The sequence below is a fragment of the Rhyacophila brunnea genome, unplaced genomic scaffold, assembly GCF_057557595.1.
Source record: "Rhyacophila brunnea isolate RB1 unplaced genomic scaffold, BYU_Rbru_1.0 scaffold_20, whole genome shotgun sequence".
NCBI classification, from domain to species: domain Eukaryota; kingdom Metazoa; phylum Arthropoda; class Insecta; order Trichoptera; family Rhyacophilidae; genus Rhyacophila; species Rhyacophila brunnea.
Window position 1 is genome coordinate 11174677 of NW_028232860.1, and position 23186 is coordinate 11197862.

The window sequence follows — 23186 nt, forward strand, 5'->3', positions numbered from 1 at the left end:
CACCAGTGTGAATATCTGTGTAAAATGAATGTCTTTGGAATTAATTAATCGTATTAGAACATTCTATTACTGCTTATAAATTGACAGTACATAATTTAAATCTATTTTGTATAGCATTTCGCGAGTGCGTAGTCCACAGTCTATAATATTATTATTTTGATCCACAGAAAAACATGGTTTCCGAATATTTAGAATGTATTATTAATTTATTTTAAAAGATCATTCTACATCTTCTGACTGGCGGGTTTTTGTGAATGTGTACGCAATAGTGCCAAAGTAACTAACTGCATCCAATAGCTTCAATGGCTAGTGAACTCAGTGGCGAAGGGTGATTTTTGGACATAGGTAAGCTGAGGAGAACAGAGAAAAAGATTACACTTGTCAGGTATACTTACGGGAAATAATAAGATAATACGATATTACAACTGATGGATATAGGTACACGCTTATGACAACAACACACTAAATCGATGCAATTTCAATAGCTCATTGACGATATAAAATTGAACGATGAGTTTAAATTATGTACATTTATACACATCAAAAATTGCAAGATAAAATTATTTTTTATTTTTAAAAACAATCTACTTATATTTATTTGTGATTGAATGCCATAGAAATTATGTTTTAAATTATCTTATTAATTATTTTGGACAGTCATAGATAATAGTATTTTAGGCTTCGCTTTTCGAGCCTATTATAGTATGGCATATATTTCGCTAGACGGTGATGAAGTCACGTGACCTGGCGGCCATACAAAATAAATCTGAATTCCTAACAAAACAATCGTATACTACTCAAATACAATATTCACATATTTTTTTTACCTTTGATACGAATTCTAAATTTAATACTTGAATATTTTGACGACAGATGGATCTTCTATCTATCTAGTCTATTTTTCGTATATGGTAGGATGTATAGAGCCTTCGCCAGTAAGTGAATATATACCAACATTAAATTGCACGTTTCCATTACGTATTTAATCGGTTAATCGATGATTCAATATTCGATTGAAATAAATTATTCCGATATCACTGGCATGAATTCCGTAGACGTTATCGCAGTACGCCGTGCGCATGTATGATTCTGCGCAATACAAAATAAATTAATGCGCCAAACGAAATGCCGTACGCCAAATCTGCATTTCCTCATTTGAATATTACACAAAACAGCAGTCGAAATTAATATCAGTGCAAAATACAGCCATTTAAAAACAATGTCGCATGAATTTCGGAATTTCGTTTAAACCCGTTTTGCTTTAATTGCCGCCACCCAACATCGCCTAAGAAAAATATGCAAATAAGGCAGGCAAATGTAATGTCAGATGTGATCATATTTATAATACTGCATTAACGTGATCCTCTGGCATAAAAATATTAGGAAACGTTTATCAGTGGCAAAGGGTGGAGGTAGGCTGTTAATATTCAATATAAAAAGTGCAGACTAAACTCTGTAAGTCATACTTATTTGTTTTCATTGAACTAAGAATACAATATGCAGATGGTGCTGGATAGTTTTTTTAAATTCAATTAAACCCTGCCTAAACCAAAATAGTTTAGGTATGATATGCGCGGTCCGAGAAAAATAAGTAGTGCACACTTTTCCAGTCTTAGTTATTTGTTTTAGTTGAATTAATAATTTATATTACATAGTATGGTGTTTTTTTTTTAAATCATTAAAGATTCTATCTATAAATATCTAAAATTATGTATGGTTTAATCACATAATTTTAGATATTTTAAAGACAAGCGAATATTTGTTTACTATTATCTACTATGGCTTGGGTTAGGCAGGGTTTAATTGAATTTTAAAAACTAACAAATACCATCAATATAGCTCAGTTAAATGAAAACAAATACTTTTGACTGACAAAGTTTACTGTGCACTATTTATGTCAAATGCTAATAGCCTACCTCCACCGTTCGCTACTGACGTTATAGTTCATATTGCTACAAGCAACAAAAAGAGGCAATCCCATTGGATGCGGAAATGCAGACGAAGAATTTGAATGTAGGTAATTATAGATCTACGAATTACTGAAGTACACTGACTATTTTAGTGGGATTTTGTTGGGCAAGGTCGATAACAGGGGCGACGGTTTCAGGCGATTTGCATTGTATCAGCGAAAGACTGGCAGAATGCAATTGTTGTCGAAATATAACTGACCACAGATGCGCTGCATCGTATATTAAATTTATGCGTTCAAATGCTGTAATAGTCCATTCGTAAATGTAGTATGTTTTTATATAGAATTTCGTGACATCGTTATCGTAACAAATCGACAAATTTGATTAGAGTTTGAAGCCTTCAAGCAAGTAATTAAAAATTATATATTCTCAAAAAAAAATCTCCTACCCCTTTAAATCATATTTTATTTTATTTTTAACAATAAAATTGTCTCTGTTCTGGCAGAACACACTAACTGGAGAATCCTAGTTTTGAATAATTTGAATTTAAAATTGTTAAAATGTTTGAAATGGTCTATCATGTGAGTTTATTAAGTAATCGTAAAAAGGATGACTTTTAAATAAAGACTGTTTATTTATTAAGAAGGTTTCCAGACGGTAAAGTTTGAAATAAGGAACATTTTGGTATAACTAACTCAATATGTCATTTTTTCAAATTAGTGTCTTCTGCCAGAACAGTGACGAAATATACATATAATAAACCACTCCTTATAATCCAAATAATCCTCCAAATAATTCACAAGATTTGAGAATATAACATTATATACATTGAATAAACATAATTTTGAAAAAAATGCATTAAAAAATACGACACCCGACGGGGATTGAACCCCTAAATATTATCCACATAGTCTACCTACTTCCAAAGGTCACTCATCGCCACTAGTTGATGGTGTTTTCCTTAGATATAAGAAATCATCGTAACAGGGATGATAAACGAAAACGTATTATGTACTCGTACATAATTAATATGCCTTGTACCTATCTACTAAATTATATATCATGTATATCGACAATATCTTATTGACTGATAAAAAATATTTCACCGCAGCCCAGTGCATTCCTATGATTTATGTTCGTGGAAATATATTTTTACTAAGTACTATAGATATAATATATCCATGAACAGAAACGATAAGCACGGCACACGGTATGAAACCACATACGGTATACGTCTGATGGCCTCTAAAGCTTCTTCAATATGTACGATCATCAGTGCTGCGTTTAGCGACGCAGAGGCTCAACACACTGACCGATCACATCAATAACCATTATGTCTATTTGAACTGTTTCGAGGCACAATTTTAATTCTTCTGACGAATCGATGGCGTCATCTGCGTCAATGAAAATCGCCGCTGACGATTATGCAGATTTTGGTAATCGAGATAGTTTCCGCCGCCGTTCATCACAATTTGTTTATTCCGATAAAAAGTACTTATTCAAAACTGAGAATTCATTTTTAGATAAAAAATAAAATAAATGATATGCAAGTACCTACTCACTCATCGTATCTATTGTTTGGTCGTGCAATGTAAAATTTTGTTTTTGTAAATGTTTTTTATTCTATTCCAAATAACAAATAAACATTGAATTTAATAACGCTATTTTATGGTAATCTTATACAAATTGAATCGAAAACATGTCGAACGTTCTTAAGTTTGACAATAAATGTACAAATTAAATGGTTATCAAAATGCATGCATGCACAGCGATGGCAGAAAAACTGCATTTTCTGCATACAAATAAAACAAAGCACGAACAGTTTTAAAATATCAAAACGACGCCAATTTAGTAATGGTTTAATTATTATTTTATTGAAAAAAAAATGCTAATATCAAAATTGATTAAAAGGTGTTTTGTATTACAATGATAATTTAATTATGCGTAATAAATCCAGCTACCGAAATGCACGCATAAATTAATTTTATTATAATTATTAAACACCTGAACAAATATTCTGCTGTACCTACATACATTTAAATGATAATAATGTTTGTAGGAAAAAACGTACATACATGATTACTATTATTATAGCGGTGTGTTTATTATGTTTGAACACGTGAAATAAATCACAGGAATTTTATCAATATCAGTCTGAATTTCGTAGGTAACTAACATTTGAATAAAAGCAAGAGACAATCACTTTGAAGGAAAATTTAGCGAAATAATCGAGTAGGTATTTCTTATTAATTGTATCACGCGGCAATTTTAATCAGGGGTTGGGTTGTAACTTGTAACGTTCAATTTGAGCAATTGATCGAGTATTTTCCCAATGCAAGATAATATTTTCCGACTGCCCTTCTACAAGGCATGCTTACTTTTCACTCTCTTGAATCTTGCACGTCTATTCTGCTCTTGAAATACTGTTACGTGTTATCGCGAGGGATGGTTTCCAATCCTGGTGTCCTAAAGAGTTTGAATTTACATGCGCCTGTCAATTACCTACGTGGTCGCAGCCATGATTTATTCTGGATCGGAATCGTTTCCTCGTGTCAAGCCTATCAGGCACCATTAGCGAGGGATGCAAGACTAGTCAATGTGCTCCCCAAAGACGTGCGGTTTTCGGTGACGTACTATGTATTTTGTATTCGAAATTTTATTTTTCTGTATAAAAGTGTATTAAGTATTTTAAGTACTTATTATTAATATTTTATATATTCTCTTCTTCTCTCTTGTAAGGGTAATATTTGTTCATGTAACGGTCATGTTGTGCACGTCTTAGATTTACATTTGTTATGCCTACAATGTTTTGTTTTCTTAAATAAATACTTAAATAAAAATATATGGCCGCTGCTATAAAAAATTATACTACGATTGATCGCGGAAGCATATTCGTTATAAAGTATAAAGCTAGGGTTAACAACTAGGTTGACGATGAAATTTTATAGCAATAACTGAAACTGAGAAATTTAAAATAAGACATTGACAATGATGAATATTTTGATAATCTTTGTAAAAATATTTTGATGATACAAATCACACAGCGAGCGGGGATTGCAGAATCAACGAAGATAACACAGTGTCATCGGCGAGCGTCTCGCTTTGATGTGATGCATTTTTATCTATTGGCCCGCGTCGGCTGGCGCGAGGTGCATAATGTATTGATTTTATTAGAAAGTCTTCGAAATGCCATGTCATGTCGGATGGTTATGCTTCTCTGTCAAAGCCATGTGGCACAGATGGGCGCCTCGCGAACATTGCAGGCGAGTAATAGAATCAAAGGTTAACCATTTTTTAAACACACAGTTAATACCGGTTGGCGACAAAATTTCGATAACAGAAATTCAACACGCTTTGCGTATTTATAATTGGCCGACAGCTTATTGACGGGAGGATTTAACTCAATTAATAGGTAAGGAACAATTCCCCAAATCCCAGCAGGTATCTGCGCGCAAAACTCAAGTTCTGCACACAGTGACATCGCGTACCTGCGAATATGCACGTTATTTATTGCTTTGGGAAATCAGTCTAAATTATTGATGATGAAAAATAAATCGCCTGCCGCGCCACATCGGTATACCTATTTGTTTGTGTGAATGCGTATATAATGATCTCTGCAGACGTAACCATGTGCAAAGGGTTAAATAAAAGCCACGCAGAAATATACTTAGTAAGGACTTAATTAATATACATACCATTTGAGAAACGAAAAATACAAATTATATAAGTAAATAGAATAGGTATCATTTTTTCATGGCTTAAGCGTCAATTACATTGAGCTTTTTCATGAGCTGATTATTGGCAAATTTATAATCTGCCTGTAAATTCGCCCAGTGTAATCATCGAATAAGCTAATAAGCAGGTTGTAAACACTCCACCTAGAAAAGTTGAAAGCCGGTCAGTGTTGCCATCTTTTAAAAGTGGAATTATAGTACAGAGCCTCCAAAATTATAGTATTTAGGGTAAAAGTATAGTACGCGTTGTCATCTGTTGAAAATGTATAGGTTTTTTGTTTCTCAGAAAAAAAAAAATAGCGGAGAATTTGAGAAACTCCGAGACCCCTTTTTATTTAGGTACCTCTTCCGACCAGAAATGCTTACCGAATAATTCAAGAAATTTCATTTTAAACCAAAGTCAAGGGATTTTTTTACGTTTTTCGAGCATTTTTTTTTCTAAGTTCTCCAAATCTTCTTATATTGCGGAATTATAGTACTTTCCACCAATTTATCGAATGAAACTATCGAAATTTTAGTACTTTTTACATATTTTTTCCGATATTCAAAATTATAGTATTTTAGGCGTACTATACCTGTTTTACATCGTACATAGTACGCGGACCAAAATTATAGTACAAATACTATAATTATAGTACGGTTGGCAACACTGAAGCCGGTCAACTTTTCACACTACACGCCGGCGTGTGGGCTTACTGCGTCTGCGCAGTAGAGCGATGGTGGTGGAAAAACGAACTACTCATTTTGAAATTTACATTTTTGACGTTTAATGGAAACATTGTTATGGAGCGTAGCGACCTACCGGTAAAAAAACGAACTACGTTCCGTCAAAATCGCTCGCTGGCTTGTGGCTTATCAGCGAATGGAAAGTTTTGTGTGTAATCATGAAGTCGCAGTAGCTGAACCGCCCGCTTTTTAATTCGCCAATAAGCAGCTCGTAAAAAAGCTCAATGTAATTGACGCTTTAGGATAAGGACACGGCTGCCTCAACCTTCTCAACGGACTGGCCCTACTCCTCTATGAAATGCATGGCCTGTAGCCATTGGAAAAACTGTAGCACTCATAAACTGGTGCAAATTAATATCTAGGGCATCCAAACTTTGCTTTAATATTCCGATGCAACGTATTTAAAAGACTCGACAGCACGGACGACACAAACGGACATTAACGATCCTAAGGCGTAAAACCCACTTAACGCAGCAAGTGTGGCTCTCGCGCAAAATTTCACAAGTGGAGCGTAAATCAACGAAAATACAACGTAATCAAATACGCCAGCGCCCACTGGATTTGACGACGCATTATGCGCGCCCGCCCCATGAATCATCGTTTTTTGGCTTCTCGGCGATACGAATGAACGAAAACACAATGCAGTCCATTCATTGAACGCGGCGAGCAAAATCACGCTCTGGAAGCGTCGTCGATCGATGGGCGAGAAGCCATTATTTAATAACAGAGAACTCATTGTTTAATTTTATTGCGTGTCCGATTTTAATTACAAGTCCCGAGAAATTTAATAATATTTTTATTGCTTTGTTATGACTGTTATGAGAGACGCTGATAATAATAATTATTTTGTGCTGCTTGAGCCCCTTATTACATTGGTGAAGGGTAATGTGCAGGTGGGAGGGGGCCTACTCAGTAGTGAGCGCGTCGAGCGCTTTTTTGGTGGGCTTTATGCCTAATACCTAATTATGACCGTTAAGCCACGCGCACATGATAACCGCTTGTGAATGTGACAGTCCATTATGTGAATACCCTTAAATTATACCTGCAGGTAAGATATTTATTGAGTGTCTGGGTATGGGAAATATACCTGGAAAAGTGCGGTATTCCGCGGACGGGGTAAATGTAAAAGTCAGTGGCAACTGCTAGATTATGTTAATTCCGCATCCTCCCGCCGCGCCTTCAAAATAAATAAAGAAAATGGACCTCTCCCCAACAATTTTTCTGTGTGCGCGCCTGCCTTGTAACGAATGAATGAGTCGAGGAATCCCAAAGAGTATCTATGCCTGGTGAGAGCAAAGACCTTTTGGAAAACTGGCCCTACGTGGGGAACGATGCCAGGGAGCTGTTGCCTGCTTCTGTTGAATAACTAAATAGGAGCAATGGGTGGCAGAGTCGATTTTGACAAAGGCGAAGATTAATTAATTAATTTACAAGAAAAATCATTAAATTCCAACTAAAGGATAATTAATTTAGGCATCAGGATAACATCATATAATGACTAGGCAAAATGGCGCCCTTAAGCAGACTTAGGATGCCGTCCCCATTCATTTTGTGTTACAAATTGTCTGCAAATTGGTTAGGTTAAATTAAGGTATTTAACTATTTATTTTCGGGTACCTAAACAGACAAATTTAATACACGAAAAATCTTTAAATTGACAAACACATAATCTATTGAGAGTCTGTGGTGCTGACAGGTTTGGAGGCACCCTTGTGAATACTTATCCTGTTCGATAAACCACCACTACAATAGGATGACCCATTGTGGATTCTTCTTCGACCATGTCCGATCCTAATAGGATCATATGGGGTTCCACAGAGTGGAGGTTTGTACTAACAGATTTTGTTTTTATGAGAAATGTATGTCATCCACTTGCTCAACCTATCAGGTCCATACTCTGACTCATACACAAACTGAAAAACAATATGTGTACTCGTCAGACCCAGGATTCGAACCTAGGACCCACGACACTATAGGCCGACGCTTAGGCCGCGCGGCCAACGTGAATAAGGATAAGGATTTTTTTATAATTTGATTCTTAAAATTTCATCATGTCGACATTTACTAATGAAGCGACAGCATCGCCTGCTTCAAGGAAAACCGCTATCGGTCTCAAAAATTCTGATATTTGTATTCGTTCCTTCATTCGCACCTTTTATTATGTGCCACCCCTATACAACGCATGACCTGCCTACCCCACGGGACATCACTGATACTATGTTACGTTACGTAAGTTCACGGGTATAACGTGGAATAAATCAATAGTAGGCGGCTAATTAAACAATAGAATAATAGTATCTATACCGTCACCGGTAGCTCGTACCTAAACGTCAGTTTATACGGGACACAATATGGTTTTGACATTTGGAACAATGTAGGTACGTCGTTACGTTATTGATCGGGATTGGAAAATTTAAGACCCCGATAAACCGAGAGTAAACAGACAGCCGACAATAATATTATTTGAAAAGGAGAAGAAATTACACAGAATAGATAATACCTACACTAAAATTATATTTACCTATAAAAAAAACTCTATACTGAATAGGTAATAAAACATATTACTAAACCATAGACAAAAGGTTACCCAAATAACATACAAATAAATTATTGAAAGAATGAATGCAAAACAAGTGTGAAACGTCTTATAGTTTTAAAGTTCCTGCCAAATTTCCATAAGATATTATGCATTACCTAATTACTACCATAAAAAGGCCCGAATCCAACGCCATTATAGATACATATCGATAATAATTACCCATTATGCCTAAATACTACAATTTTATTAGATTACCTTCTAAATATTTTCACCCATCGCTACATACATAAGTAATGAAACTAATTAATTATTATTGATCTTCGGCAATATTCTAAAAGTGAAAACTATTCACTTTCCCATGGCGACCCATCAAAATATATACACAAATTATTTTTACACACACATGTTGCTAGGTATGTTGAAGTAAAATGTCATTATTTTAGAAAGCTGGCAAATCTTATTTTCTGAATTTAAATGTTTAGAAAGTCCGGCTTCGAAAATGTGGTTACAAACAAAACTATCCATTGTTTTATAAAGTACCCTAGGTATACGTGTTATTATTACAGGTGCAGTAAATTACGTAACTCATATTTAAATCGATTACAATATAAAAATAATAATATTTGAAAAATGGGAAAGGTGTACTTATTGGATTCTTTGTTGATACTAATTAGCATCCAATAAGGACTTCTAATTTATCTATATTTGAGGGTAAAATATTGAAAATATTTTTGATGTAGGTAATTATTTATTTTGATAACCGACATAACTATAAGAATAGTTTGAAAAAAATTAAACGGATTGCATTGTTGATAATAAATAATTAATTAATATTGCGGCTTCCGAATGACAGCTTGTTTTTCACATGAAAACTTCATTATCTTTTGAAAACGAAAATTTCACATTGTCATGAAATGTTAGTGGGATATATTAATTTAAATATCTGATTTTTAAAAAAATGATGTGTGTAACAGAGTAGTATTAAGTTGTTTCATTAAATGTGTGTCTAGTTTTCTGAAGGCCGTCACACAAATACGTCGTAATGTCATTAAAAAGGTAGGTAATATACGAAGAAGAGTTGTATGACAACTCACCAAAATTAAATGTTGTACTCTGTCCATGGCCGTTTCCCAAAGGCACCAAAGCTGTCACCAAATCATCCACCATAAAATAATCACCACTGTTGTTTAACATTTGAGGAGTCAATCCTTCAATCGCTCACGATAAATAAATAATTGAACACTATGTACCTTCTTATTATTGCAATTAATTTGCGATTAAAATCACTAAAACAAAAACAGTCTTATGTTGGATGCGGCACAACAAAATAACTAGGCTTCGGAATATAATTTAAAGAAACATTTAATATTACTTAATCAATATGACACTTTTCGACACATACGCGAAGAGAAGTTTATCTGTTCGGCGGTTTTAAAGAAAGATTGGCGGTATTCAAACTGACAGAAAACATGTACAGTCAGAGCGGATAAATTAAAGCGCAAGAATGAGTAAGAATGTATGGAAAACTATATAATCTAATGAAAAACACTTTTATGAAAGAAATCTGCCAGCTTACAGTGAGCTTCATTCGAAATGTATTCGTCACCAGCTGGGAGTAGTGACGTATGGAAATTTGTAAACAGAAATTTGCAAATTCGCATCGGGCAGTCGATGCGAAAAAGAGTTATTTTTATAAAAGATGTCACTTAAACTACTAAGGTATTTAGCAAAGTCGCGGAGAATATATTATGGAGAATCATTTGAGAGAACCTTAGTATATAATTAATAAAACTGCACGGTCAAATCCCATGGTGGCCGAAGACGTAATGAAATAAAAGGCGACTTGTGACAACAAAACATGCATTAAAAAAAACTTTATCAATAACGTGAGATAATAAATACCTGAACTAAAGTGTGATCTTTTAATTTCCCCATTTTCTGTGTCTCCGTCCAAGGGACGCTTTCGGGAATCCACAATTTCTGGACTAGGGCACGTATCCATTCCTGAGTCAGCCGCCATATTGGATCAGGGTACAAATTTTTGTACTACTAAACTGTCATGAACTTAGCTAAATATTGAAATTGCGCATGTTCGTAAAAGCACACTGCTGTCTTTTACGCATACAGCTGCATTTATTTTTACTAAATAATGTTTTTTTAAATATTATAAGGAGTACTTTTCAAATATGTATTGTTATGCGATAAGAATTTTAAAAATATATTATTATTGATCAACAACGGAATTAATCATATCACAAAATGTATTTAAAGTATTGATTGCAAATTCGAACACGGACAAACGTAAATTTAGTAGAAAATCCTGCCCAGTTTGGAACGCGATATAAATCGGGAAATGGGTCAGTGTGTCACGCGCTCATTGGGACGGGAATGCTATAGCCACAGCAGAGTCGTTGTACCTTTACAACACAAATACATTTCAAATTATGTAATTTTTCAAATTTGAAAAGGGCGCGTTCGAATAATTTAGCAAACGGGAATCTTATTGGAAAATAATGTTAGAATACCTAAAGGGTTTAACTACCTAGTTGATTATGCAATTTGTTGAATAAATAACTAATGAAATCATTCCTTATAATATATCATTATCCACAATCACCAGTTCACTTCTAGTATCTCCAAGCCTTCTGGATATATATTGCTTTACGATTAAAGAATGAGTTTCTTTCAAAATGCTGTAACTTATACTGCTTATATCCTTTTTAAAAATTAATGGAGCTTTCTTATTCTTTTTTTAATGGCACACAAATAAATGCATTCTATTTCCATGACAATATAATAAATACATGCTATAGGCCTACCATTATATCATGGCTGCGGACATCTTAGCAGCATTCTGCATAACACCAAATCCCGTTCATATTTATAAAAGCATTGTAAAAATGCCTTTGTTTTTTTATAGTACAATGATTATCCTATTTTGTTAATGTATTTAATGGAGTCGTTTGGGTTCAGTTGATAGATCCTGGTACTTAAATTATGTTTAATCTCAGAAAACATAACTATATTATGTTTAATAAAAATGATAATATTTTAGCAAGCCAAACTATTTTTCATCACTTTTTTATATTACTTTTAAACCACATAATAATTTATTTATATATTTTGTTTTATCATGTTTTTCCAATGTAATAAACGTTTTAAAAATAATGTGTAGGTACCTGGAGAATAAATTGTGAACACATGAATAATATAAATATTTTGAGTATTTTTTTTATTCACTTAAAAAAATATTAAATAATAGTAAGCACATCAAATAATATATTTAAATATAACAAACAATTTGTCAACCAACTAATTTTCTCAATACGCAAAAGTACATAATTAATATAATTCATTTAAAGGGGGCAATTGACATTCATGATTCTGGCAACAATATCTAAAGGAAAAAATCACACAGTACAGAAGATGTTGAAATAAACCTTGTTGTATACAAAGAGAGTTCTTTAATTTGTATAAGAAGAATGCATTTTATGCTTTTAAGGCGTTTTTATCTCAGTGTTTGCAATCTAACAATTAATCTTAGTAATCTATTATCAGCTTCACATTCATATATTTAGGCTCAATCTTACTACATAAAGGTTTTCTTCAACATCTCTGGTTGCCACTAAATAAATATGAAATAAAAAAACTAACATAATCTATAAATTAATAAAATATGAATGTGGAATAATAAACAAAGCCGGTGATATTATGATATTTTTTTTGTCATGAAAAGGGTTAGTTTAATGAGTTTTGGAAGGTTTTAATATCCCATTCTAATAATGGAATATTTTGATTATAAATGCTGAATGGAAGAAATATTAAAATATAAATATTATGTATATAGGATTGCTTTACATTACACCAATAAAAAATGTATTTGGCATGTCCTATTAGGCGCTTTAATTTAGCTTTATTTCCAAGTATTTTAATTAATTAAAAGTATATGTACACAATAATTAATACATCCTAATTAAAATATAAATTTCTTCAGACATTGATAACCTATAGAAAACAATATTTTAAAACAATGTCTTCATGTAAATAATTAATAACAGATTTCTAGAGATTATTCAGTAAAAAGAAAATTATAATCTGTGTTAAATTAAATAAGTTGCAATAGTTTGACACTGCCAATGATAGTGACAATAAAGTTCCTTACATGTGGCAAGAATTAGTGACTGGTTAGACTAGTTAGACTGGTTTATTAGAGAGATCATTACCAAAAATCAACCAATATTATTTCTGTACCTTAGATTTAGTAATTTAATTTCAATTAATTTCTGACATGTGTTAAATGCCTATCACAACACAGACTCAATTTGTTTGTGAATTTTTACAAACCAATGTTAACTAATTTTTAGCAAAATTGGACTAAAAGCTTTCTCGCTCTGATATACAGAGTTTATGACACATGAAAAAACACCAATGTTGTCCAGATTCAAATAAATCACTCGATATAATAGCGCCTGTACACGTGTATGGATTTACTGTCGGCAATAGTGCTTATTTTAAACTATCATGACAATAACTGTTTACATGTAAAAGTGCTGACTGTCTCTCCAATCTCATTCTTCAAGAATAAGCGAGACGCGGTGTTGTCATTTTATAGTACTATTTGACAGGACGTATTGAAAATCGGTTAACCTCAAAATGAGTACTTTTTTTTCCCGGCAGGTTCACCATTATCATTCTACTGCGCAGATCTTACTTGCGCATTAAAATTCAGAAGCTTCCAAACTTGTTTGATTCATGCACGCAATCTTGCCAACTGCAGGATAATACATGTTTACCCATACATTTTCTTACTAAATCTATGCACGTGTAAACGGGGTATAGTTTTGGTTAAAAAGAATCACTGATACTGTCAACAGCAAAACATTGAAAATTTAAAATAAGAACATTATATAATATTATGCAGATCAGAGTTCACAATAATAATTTTACATGTGAATACTTGAATCAAAGCGTAAATTAAAGTACCATAATATTTTATCAGGGGTAAAGACTTTTCGATTGTCATATAAAAAGTAAAACAGAGTTATGTTCATTGTTTTGTTGAGAATTTTCAAAATGTAACAATTATGTTTCCAGACATTTGTCACAAATATTTTTAATACCTTGTTGATTTGGGGCGTTATATTGTAAAACACAAGACAAAATAAAATGTATTATCCTTTACAATTTTAACTGTTTAATCATGAAAATAATATGTCAACGTGGATACATTATTGTCAAGAAAGTGCTAAGTAAATAATTAATTTTATTTTCTTTTGATTGATAATAACCGGATGTTTTTCTCTCCATATTATGGCTATTACTTTTATATACATTAGCAATAAGTACATGGCGTGCATAATATTAAAATATGACCTTTTAGTGGCACATTTTTATTCTATTATCTACCAAACAATTTTTTACCTTGCCTTGTGTTATTACCGCTTAGCCCATACAGTTAAAATGAGAAATGGCTATAAAAATACAAATAGTTAACGTTATTATGGCGGTCAGATACTTTCTACGGGAGGTATTACGCTAACCGTTGTAGGTATTAGATGGCAGGTGAGCCACCATGAAAAGATTGGTTGCATGACGGCAACAAATAAGAGGAAATAGACTCTGCGCTTGGATCCTCCGCTATTTCTCTGATGAGAGTAAGTATCCTGAGGATATCCTTCGTTGTGGGTAGACGGCTCTATCAACACTTGAACCTTCAGCGTTCTAACCTGGAACAACACAACATAGACTTAGATTTAAGACTCTCAAAAAACATTGCAAATGAAAAATAACAATTTGAAAAAGAAGAGGAGACCATTTGCTATTTTACTGGTATGGTTAACTTGAAACCAGAGATCATAGGTTAGCATGGTGTAACGATATTGAAGAAACCTTTATTCTGGAAAATGGGGATGTTTGTGGTTCCCCAATGAAAATCACTGAAGAAAATTTCAGTTTGTTATATTGTTATAAGTGCAATAAAATTATTATATGCAACAATGAAAGCTTTCTGACTTTCCAGAGTTTGTATGAAAATTAGTGAACCTGGGGTAATTTAGCAGCTTCACTTTTATACCATCAGCTGAATGCAGAACTATTCTAACTCACATTAATATTTTACATATGTGTTTTTTGAAACAGACTACTTAAGTTATCTATTACTTATATTTTTATTCATTAACAGTTCTACTAAATTATGTTTTATACATTTATTTATATAAATGATAAATAATTGAAGTAGGTTGTTTCAAAGAACTCCCTTTTAAAAAAACTTGAGTTAGAATAATTCTGCATTTAGGCTCCATCCCTTTAGGAAAAGTTTTATTCAACATCTTTGGTGTGCTCCATTTCAGATCAGTATGTCACAGATTCGAATTTGTCAGCTGTGTTAAAATACAATAAAATTCGTTTACCTATCACTCTGTGTATTTGCACAGTCAACCAATACTCGTAGTCTGTAAAAATACATCCACACTGCAGAGGCTTAATTGCTCTGACTTTCAAGTGAAAATGGTGATCAATATAGTATGTAAACAATTACCAAGTTTTTATATACATAACTCATTACAGTGAAAATATTACATTATCGTAAAATATGCAAAATGCTGGAATATTTAGGGGAAGGGAGGGAGACATGATCCCCTGGGAGACTTGTTCACCCACCAAGAACTCGTTAATGTGTAAAAAAATTCTTTCAATATTGGTAACACTGGCTGCCCGCCATATACCATAGACATCAGAGTATATTCAGAGCTGTCTAAATCAATGGAGTAAAGAACACGTCTGACCGAACTCTTATTGACAATTTAGACAAGTTTTTTTCTAAATCTTTAGACTTCAATATCTGCTTTTTACATAATGGTGAGTGATTGCTGTATTTATTCAGTCTATATATATATTCAAGATTTATTTGCTGTTAGTAGTTGTTTTAATTTCGTTTGTAGTTACCGTTTTAAATAAATAATTTTCATTTTACTAGTATTGGGGACACTTGATCACGTTTACTATGGAACACTAGATCCCTAGGGATCACATCTCCCATAGTTCGTTTCTATAGGCTATTGAGGCAGAAAATATGGCCAGGGAACATAAAGGGGACAAAGAAAATAGAATGGAAATCAGAAAAGCAAAAATAAGTTTAAAAACCAAGAAAAATTTGAAACAAATTCAAAATTCTTCGAGTTCATCGAAAGATGATGTTCCCGTTCCTCCATCGCCTGATTCTCTTTACAACCTAAGTGACGAGTCCTCGAAGCTGATTTTTTAACAGAGTGCAAATCAGACGGCGATGATGACTTTGAGCTTACGGCAGATGATAGGATATTTAATCTCAACTTTATTTCACACAAAAAGAAGCTACATCGTTACGTTGGGCAGATTCAGCAACAAACAGCAAACAGATTTAAAGTGAAATTTGCCAGGAAACATGACCACAGGACATTTAAATGGCCTGCAGTCGAAGAAATAGGTGATGTAGCGAGATATCAGATTGCAAAGAATCTACTTAAACCAATTTTTAAGTCTATGAGCAAGCGAATTCATTTTTCCGCAAGTCTCTTCAGAATTTTAGTGTTGAATGATGTGCCTTGATTTAATTATTAAAAGCATAAATTATTATGTAGAGTTTAAGGTCAATAAAATATTTTCTTTTAATAACTAGAGGTATTATTTATGATTATGACCATCATACATATGTGGGATCCCCCCTAATCAAGTCTCCCATATGTAGTGATCAAGTCACCCTCATTGGGGGAGACTTGATCACTTTTCCCTTACCTGACAATTTTTTGAATATATTTTTTTTGAATCAGTAATCCACATTTTGTGAATTATCAACGAATACCTAGATAAATTTTGCAATTAATAGGTTATAAAGAATTACTACAATCACAGTAGGAGAAAAGTTATAACAACAAATATAAAACGGGGATCAAGTCTCCCTCCCTTCCCCTACTTGTTTTTTTTCAGTTGCATGTTACATGAATCATAAGAACTATAATTGAAGTGCCAAAAAATTCTATAACAAGTTTTTTACTTTAAATATTTTATTCTTCCTTTGTTTATTTTATCTTTAGAATTATGTAAATTTATCATATTATACTGATGTTCTTCTGTAACTTTGTAAAAATAAAAATGTAAGTTTTCATATATGTATGGTTTTATTCTTTTTTTTGTTATATCTCAGTTTCACATTTTTGGCACTTAGACTTAGACTTTCAACCCTTCAATTTAGAAAGCGAATACTTACGTATTATTTTCAAATAAAAATAAATATTTTCTTTTATTTAAATCTCAACAGTCTTCACAGGATAAACAGTTGATTTTTTTTCTCCAAGTAGAAAAAACGTGTTCAAATGACTATCATTAAATTTTATTTAACCCTTTGCATAAAAAAAGTAAATTATCATTTCAGCTTCTGCATATCGAAGCATGTGAATTTTGCCAGAAGCAAGATTCGTACCATCGACCCACGGCTTCAGAGGCGGATACTAAGGCATTAATTACATCTTAACAGATGACAAAGTTGTAAGAAAGATGTTTTAACTTACTAAAAAGAATGCCAGCGAAAAGCTACAGTACAGTAGGCATAGATAATAGCCTAATTTCTTGAAGACCAAACTGGTAGCCGTCGCCGCGATTATAATAACATATTTGTAGCCGGAAAACGAAACCAAGTCGAATGTGGTCAGGCTTGTTTGTATGTTCGTGACGTACAGTGTAGCCAGATAAAGGCATATCTCTAAAATGCTATACGCAAGAGCACTTGACGCTTGTATCCCTATTTGCTCGGGAGAGAATTTGTGCTGCATACCTGGAAGTAAAGAAAATAACATCAATAGGTACTCGAGATTTGGTTGTATCGTATCGGTATACCATGAAAATATCCTGGGCTAATCATATTATCAATGAAGAGGTTTTAACACGAACCAATAACACAAGAGAATCTATAGCTACTATCAATAGTCGTACCCAACGAGAAGTGGATTTATTCCATCTCATAATGCAAACATTTCAACCATAATAATGAATCGTAATATTACAGTTATCGAGACCTAGGAATTTATTGATATTATACCCAAGACGAATCCAGCTAGTACAACGTAAGTGACATATGCCATCGTGGGAATATATAGATCTGGTGCGTTAAGCTCATATCGCGGCTGTACCGGATTTTCCTGTTCGTATTTGACACTCCAATCCTGAAAATAGAATAAGAACCGTTTAGAATGACTGCATCGCGCAGGTGAGCAATAATGTAATTGTGATACTTCATTAAAATCAACATTATCTACAGATGCTGCACTTTGTTTAGAAGTTACTAAATTAGCTGTGTCCTGTGAGACCTTGGTGGAAATATAGTGAAGCTGAGAAATTAATTAGAGGTAGAGTAGTTGTTTTAATGTCTTGCCACCGATATGGTCACCAAGTCTTGAGACAATATGAAATGTTGTCAAAAGAAACTGACAAACAAAGTCAAAACAATCAATCTTAAATGAACAATTAGATTTTTTTATTGTTTCAAATATTAAACTACAGACTTCTCTGTTAATAAGAATAGATAAATTCACTTAACCTAATTATTCAATATTTCTGTTTTCAAAACCATTTGAAGCATATAAATTAGGGCAACAGGTCAAAAGATAATATCTTGTAATATAATGTCAAATAAAATGATAAAAATGGTAGATAAATAAAACGAATTTTACTTTTAGTTTTTATTAATTTTTGACCGTGTACCGAAACTTGTATGTATGTATACAGTTGGCTGTAACACTATTAATCGTGAGATGTAGTATCGGAAATAGATGGCCATATAATATTGAAATCAATTCCTTGTCTAAATACATAACCTTTTACGAATAAAATTCGTAAACTATAAGTAAATTCGTACCACCAGAATACAAAGGAAAGACAGAAGAAAAATAGGTAGGTAAGTAAATTCGAAATAAAATCATATCGTATGATTTATATAAAACTCTGGTAGACTCTCGTATGGAGTCAAACCTACCTGTCAAATATCTAATTATAATGACGTTATTATGAAACATGTGATACCAATAAATGCCAAATTAATGTTCTTATTGAATCTAATAAAATTGGAACAGTACTGTCTGCAATGCTTCAAGAACAACGTTTTTTTCTCAGTGTTATACAGGAATCTCTTTTTGGTAAGACAGCTCACGATAAACTGTGCTACGGCGAAATGTAATACGTACAATTTATGAGTTGAATGAGTTGATCTGTCTGCATAAAATTTGAACGTAATGCATTCATCAAAGTGAATTTGTATGTTAGATCTGATGCTTTCATTTTTCCATACGTATTGTACAGCGTAAAAAGGGTGGACTGATATATACATAATATATATACAGATGAATGCAGACTCAGAGGTTATAAAGAGAATTGATGAGAAAAACTATCTTATAAACACGATAGAGCAAAGAAAATTATAATACATTGAATATATCAGAAGACTGATAGATAGATTAAAATCAGAATTGAGATGGCAAGACACACTTTAAAAAAAATTAAATATCTCGCGGTCACGGTCATGGGTGGCCGTGTTAAAAAAAATATCACCTCTGACAGTTAACTTCCCAGGATAATTAAGTGTCTGAATACGAAATATCATATTTATCACTTTTTTGTTAGAATAGTCCCGCAGTAGCCTTAATCTAGCAGTGCGCGGATACTTTTTAAGTGCATGCTTATTAATTATTATTAAGGCAATATTATGCAAATGGAGGTGCTGAAACTCATAATTCAAGATAAGATCAAAGGGAAGCGCAGATCTGGACAAAAGAAGACGTCATCGCCAGATAATAGTATGGTTTAAAGAAAACACAAATTCCATGTATCGATCAGTTGACTATACTAAGATGATAGCTGACCTTCAAAAGATTGGCATGCAAAGTAAGTTTCTAATGCAGACAAACCCGAAACTGATCATTTTTATAAACATGTTATAGATTTGTGTAAATTGACTTTCCAAAGAAAATTGGCAGGAAACAAAGTTAAAGTGATCGATAAAATCATAATAAATATACCTTATGTGTGAACGGGAAAAAGATTAACAGCAATTTCTTTATAACGTATTTTGTGTCGACGGCAAAATAGTACTTCAATCGGGACACTGGCACATATTTTTCAATCTCTCTGTTGACAATGTTTTTTCCCTGGCTGGCCAGCTGCTGCCCGTACTGCATGGCCATGTCCTGCACCATGGGCTGCTGCAGCATGCTGCCAAGCTGCGAGGCACCCTGCGGGAAGGGAGACGTCACCGGGGCTTGGCTGTTGAACCCGCCCGCCGCATATTGTGGATAAGCTATAATGAACATACAATGTAATATGATTACTGAGTATTTATATAGTAAATCTAGTTCTACACGGTTTAACCAAAAGAGTTAAAATGTAATGGTTAGTATGTATGTCGAAGTTGAGTTATTGAAACCATTGATGTGATATAATTGAAATTTTACAGGTGACAAAAAAAATACAAGCACAAAAATGAATATTGAACATGATTTAAATAAATTACATGTAGTGGAAGCTCATCATCATCGAGTGTTTGTAATAGTTTCAAGTGATTGCTACGTTCATGAGACAATTACAATGAGATATGTGAAATCAGAGATATCTATAATTGGATATATTTTAATTTTGGTGGTTAAACGAACATTTGGGATTTTATTACATTATGCGATGGCCAAGCGGCTACCAAATCGGCATATAATGTTATTGGTCCCTGGTCTGGATTGTTTTTCAATGTGTGTTATTATTAGTACTTGTATTATTTTTGTTTTTTGTATTATCATTCTTTGTTAATAAATAAGTAAATGTTTGTGAATAATATGAATAAATTCCAGCAACCTTCATCATTATGCAAATGTCAAATTTGTGTTATGTCAAAAGTCAGATGGGGCAATGAGAGGAGTGTAGTGAAACATTAGTGTATTTAGTATAAGAGGAACAATCACATTTCCGTAAGCTCTCAGTAATTTTTCTTTCATCGATTACCGAGTGAATCAGGTACATATTAGAAATAGGAATTATTCTGTTTTGGTCACAACTCAAAGATGAAATGACCCAAACTGCTATTTCACAATCGTAACGACCATCGTAGACGTTCGTGTGAGAATCTGCGAATGTAATTTGAGCTAAGATTCATTTCAAGGACATTGTCGGGTTTTGGTAATCTGTGCATGAGGACTCATAGGACAAAGCAGGGTGAATGGTAGGGTTGGCAAGCAGAGGGGTGGTGAATTATGTGAGTATGTATGAACACTAATTCATGTTATCCGCCCCCCATTAGTGCCAGAACCGCCTATCTATAGATTATAATAGCTTCACATAGAGCAGAGGGGGGCAAACTGCGGCCCGCGGGCCGCATGTGGCCCGCCGGGTATTTTTTTGCGGCCCGATATCATTAATTGTACTTCTGATAACGAATAACTTTTTTATATATTTTTTAAAAAATATTGACAATAGATTAAAATTTGTTTAGCAATAGTACGCGATCCATTTTGATATTGATAGTGTACCGACAGAGCTACAACTTGAGATTATTGATCTGCAGTGTGACACTGATTTAAGAAAATTGCATCGTCGTGAAGAAATCTCCAAATTTTACAATGCCCTTAATTCAGACAAATTCGACTAATGTAAAGATTATGCAAGAAAAATGTTCGTTAATTTTGGATCAACCTACATTTGTAAACAAACATTTTCGATCATGAACCTCAATAAAAATTCTTTACGATCAAATATCTCCGATGCCCGTTTACAAGCAGTTTTGAGAATATCAACTACAAAATTAACACCTGAATTTAAAAAAATGTTCAAAAATGTACAACAGTTTCATTCTTCTCATTAATTTTTTTGTAATGTTTATTTTTCGTGATAATAAATAGTGTATATCTAAAAATGGTATTTTACTTGCGGCCCGCCACGCATTTTGAATTCTTGAATTTGGCCCTCCAGCCAAAAAGTTTGCCCCTCCCTGACATAGAGGATCCACACAACAGTACCAAAATCACCGGTCCGCAGGAGGTGACACATAGATTGACACATACAATAAAATTGTCAATCGTCAAAATTCTCATCATTTGCCGTCAATTGAGTCGCAAATGACAATTGTGTCAATTGCATCAGTAAACGATCAATTGGTTACATCAATGAGCATCATTGAGAATTGACAAAATGACAATCGCGTCAATTGCATCTATAAACGATCAATTGGTCGCATCAATCTTAAGAGAGGATCGATCAATTGAAGTGTCAAATTTCAAACAAGTTTGAAAAGAAAAGTAGAACCTGTGTGAATTTATTAACGGATGGTCGCAATCAAAATAAGTTTTCTCTGAAATTCAAACTCCCAGTAGAATAGTAGAAGATAAATTAATGCGGTACTCTTTCCGAGGAGAGGCATGCTTCAATAATGATATAGTCAGCTAAGAAAGTGAAGTCCTTTCTTTACTAGGTAAATATTAGTACTATGCAAGCTAGTCTGTCAGTAATTTCTATGTATCACCGAATTTTCTAGTTATCAATTTAAAAAAAACAGAATGTCATGTTATTGAAAGGTATGTTTCTCTTTTAAGAGAAAAATCAACGAAATAATATTATATTACTTACGTGCATTTGACACTGGGGCATTATATCCATAATTATTCTGCTCAAATCCGTTTCCATTAAAGTTGGTGGGGTTACTTTGGCTCATTGAACCACCAAATGATGGATCATATGATGGGGCCTGGGGATAATTATTAGTAGGAGCATTCATTCCACCGGACGGCATTACACCCATGCCCAAGGCCCCAACGTCGCTCACGCGTTTGGGTTTGCGACTGAGACCAGACATTCCGGCTAAATAAAATAATAAAATAACATTAGTTTCCCAATAAGGCTGAATCACAGTGACATAGCTGTCAAAATTTCAAACGTAAATATTCACGCGTACCGTTTGCGGTAGAGGCATTTGGGTTGTAATTCATTATTACTGTATGCAAATATATCGTGTCATATAGACAGACACTACTTAATTGTATTTAGTGATATCCAATAATTAACTGAAATATTGAGTTACACATCAGCAGCAACCGGGCTCTGACATTTGTAATTAGTTCCGAATTGGAATTAAAAAAAAGATTATTTTATTGATGATTGGTTGCCTTGTACCACATGCTTGAATAACCATAGACAAAAAAATTATTTGACCAATAATACTTCAAAAGTGTTGATGAGTTGGAAAATGACAAACGAACGAAGCATTGGCTTTTA

The 23186-nt window shown here is 33.4% G+C and overlaps 2 protein-coding genes across 3 annotated transcripts in view; both read right to left on the bottom strand.

Moving 5' to 3' along the window:
• The window catches only part of ps (RNA-binding protein Nova-1-like protein passilla), a 281041-nt gene extending 270084 nt beyond the window's left edge, over window positions 1-10957 (bottom strand). For both annotated transcript variants that reach the window (XM_085948077.1, XM_085948078.1), the window contains exon 1: window positions 10812-10957. In XM_085948077.1, the coding sequence (XP_085804203.1) occupies window positions 10812-10929 (118 nt within the window). In that variant the 5' untranslated portion in view covers window positions 10930-10957. The remainder of the gene's footprint in view (window positions 1-10811) is intronic.
• Window positions 10958-12634: 1677 nt separating this feature from the next.
• Window positions 12635-23033, bottom strand: Yif1 (Yip1d-interacting factor 1). Its single transcript, XM_085948136.1, has 6 exons — window positions 22867-23033; window positions 22542-22772; window positions 19955-20232; window positions 17983-18106; window positions 17456-17718; window positions 12635-14635 (listed from the first exon to the last, which is right to left on the bottom strand). Exons 1-6 carry the CDS (start codon window positions 22898-22900, stop codon window positions 14417-14419), a joined length of 1149 nt encoding a protein of 382 aa, XP_085804262.1. The 5' UTR covers window positions 22901-23033; the 3' UTR covers window positions 12635-14416.
• Window positions 23034-23186: the final 153 nt, after the last annotated feature.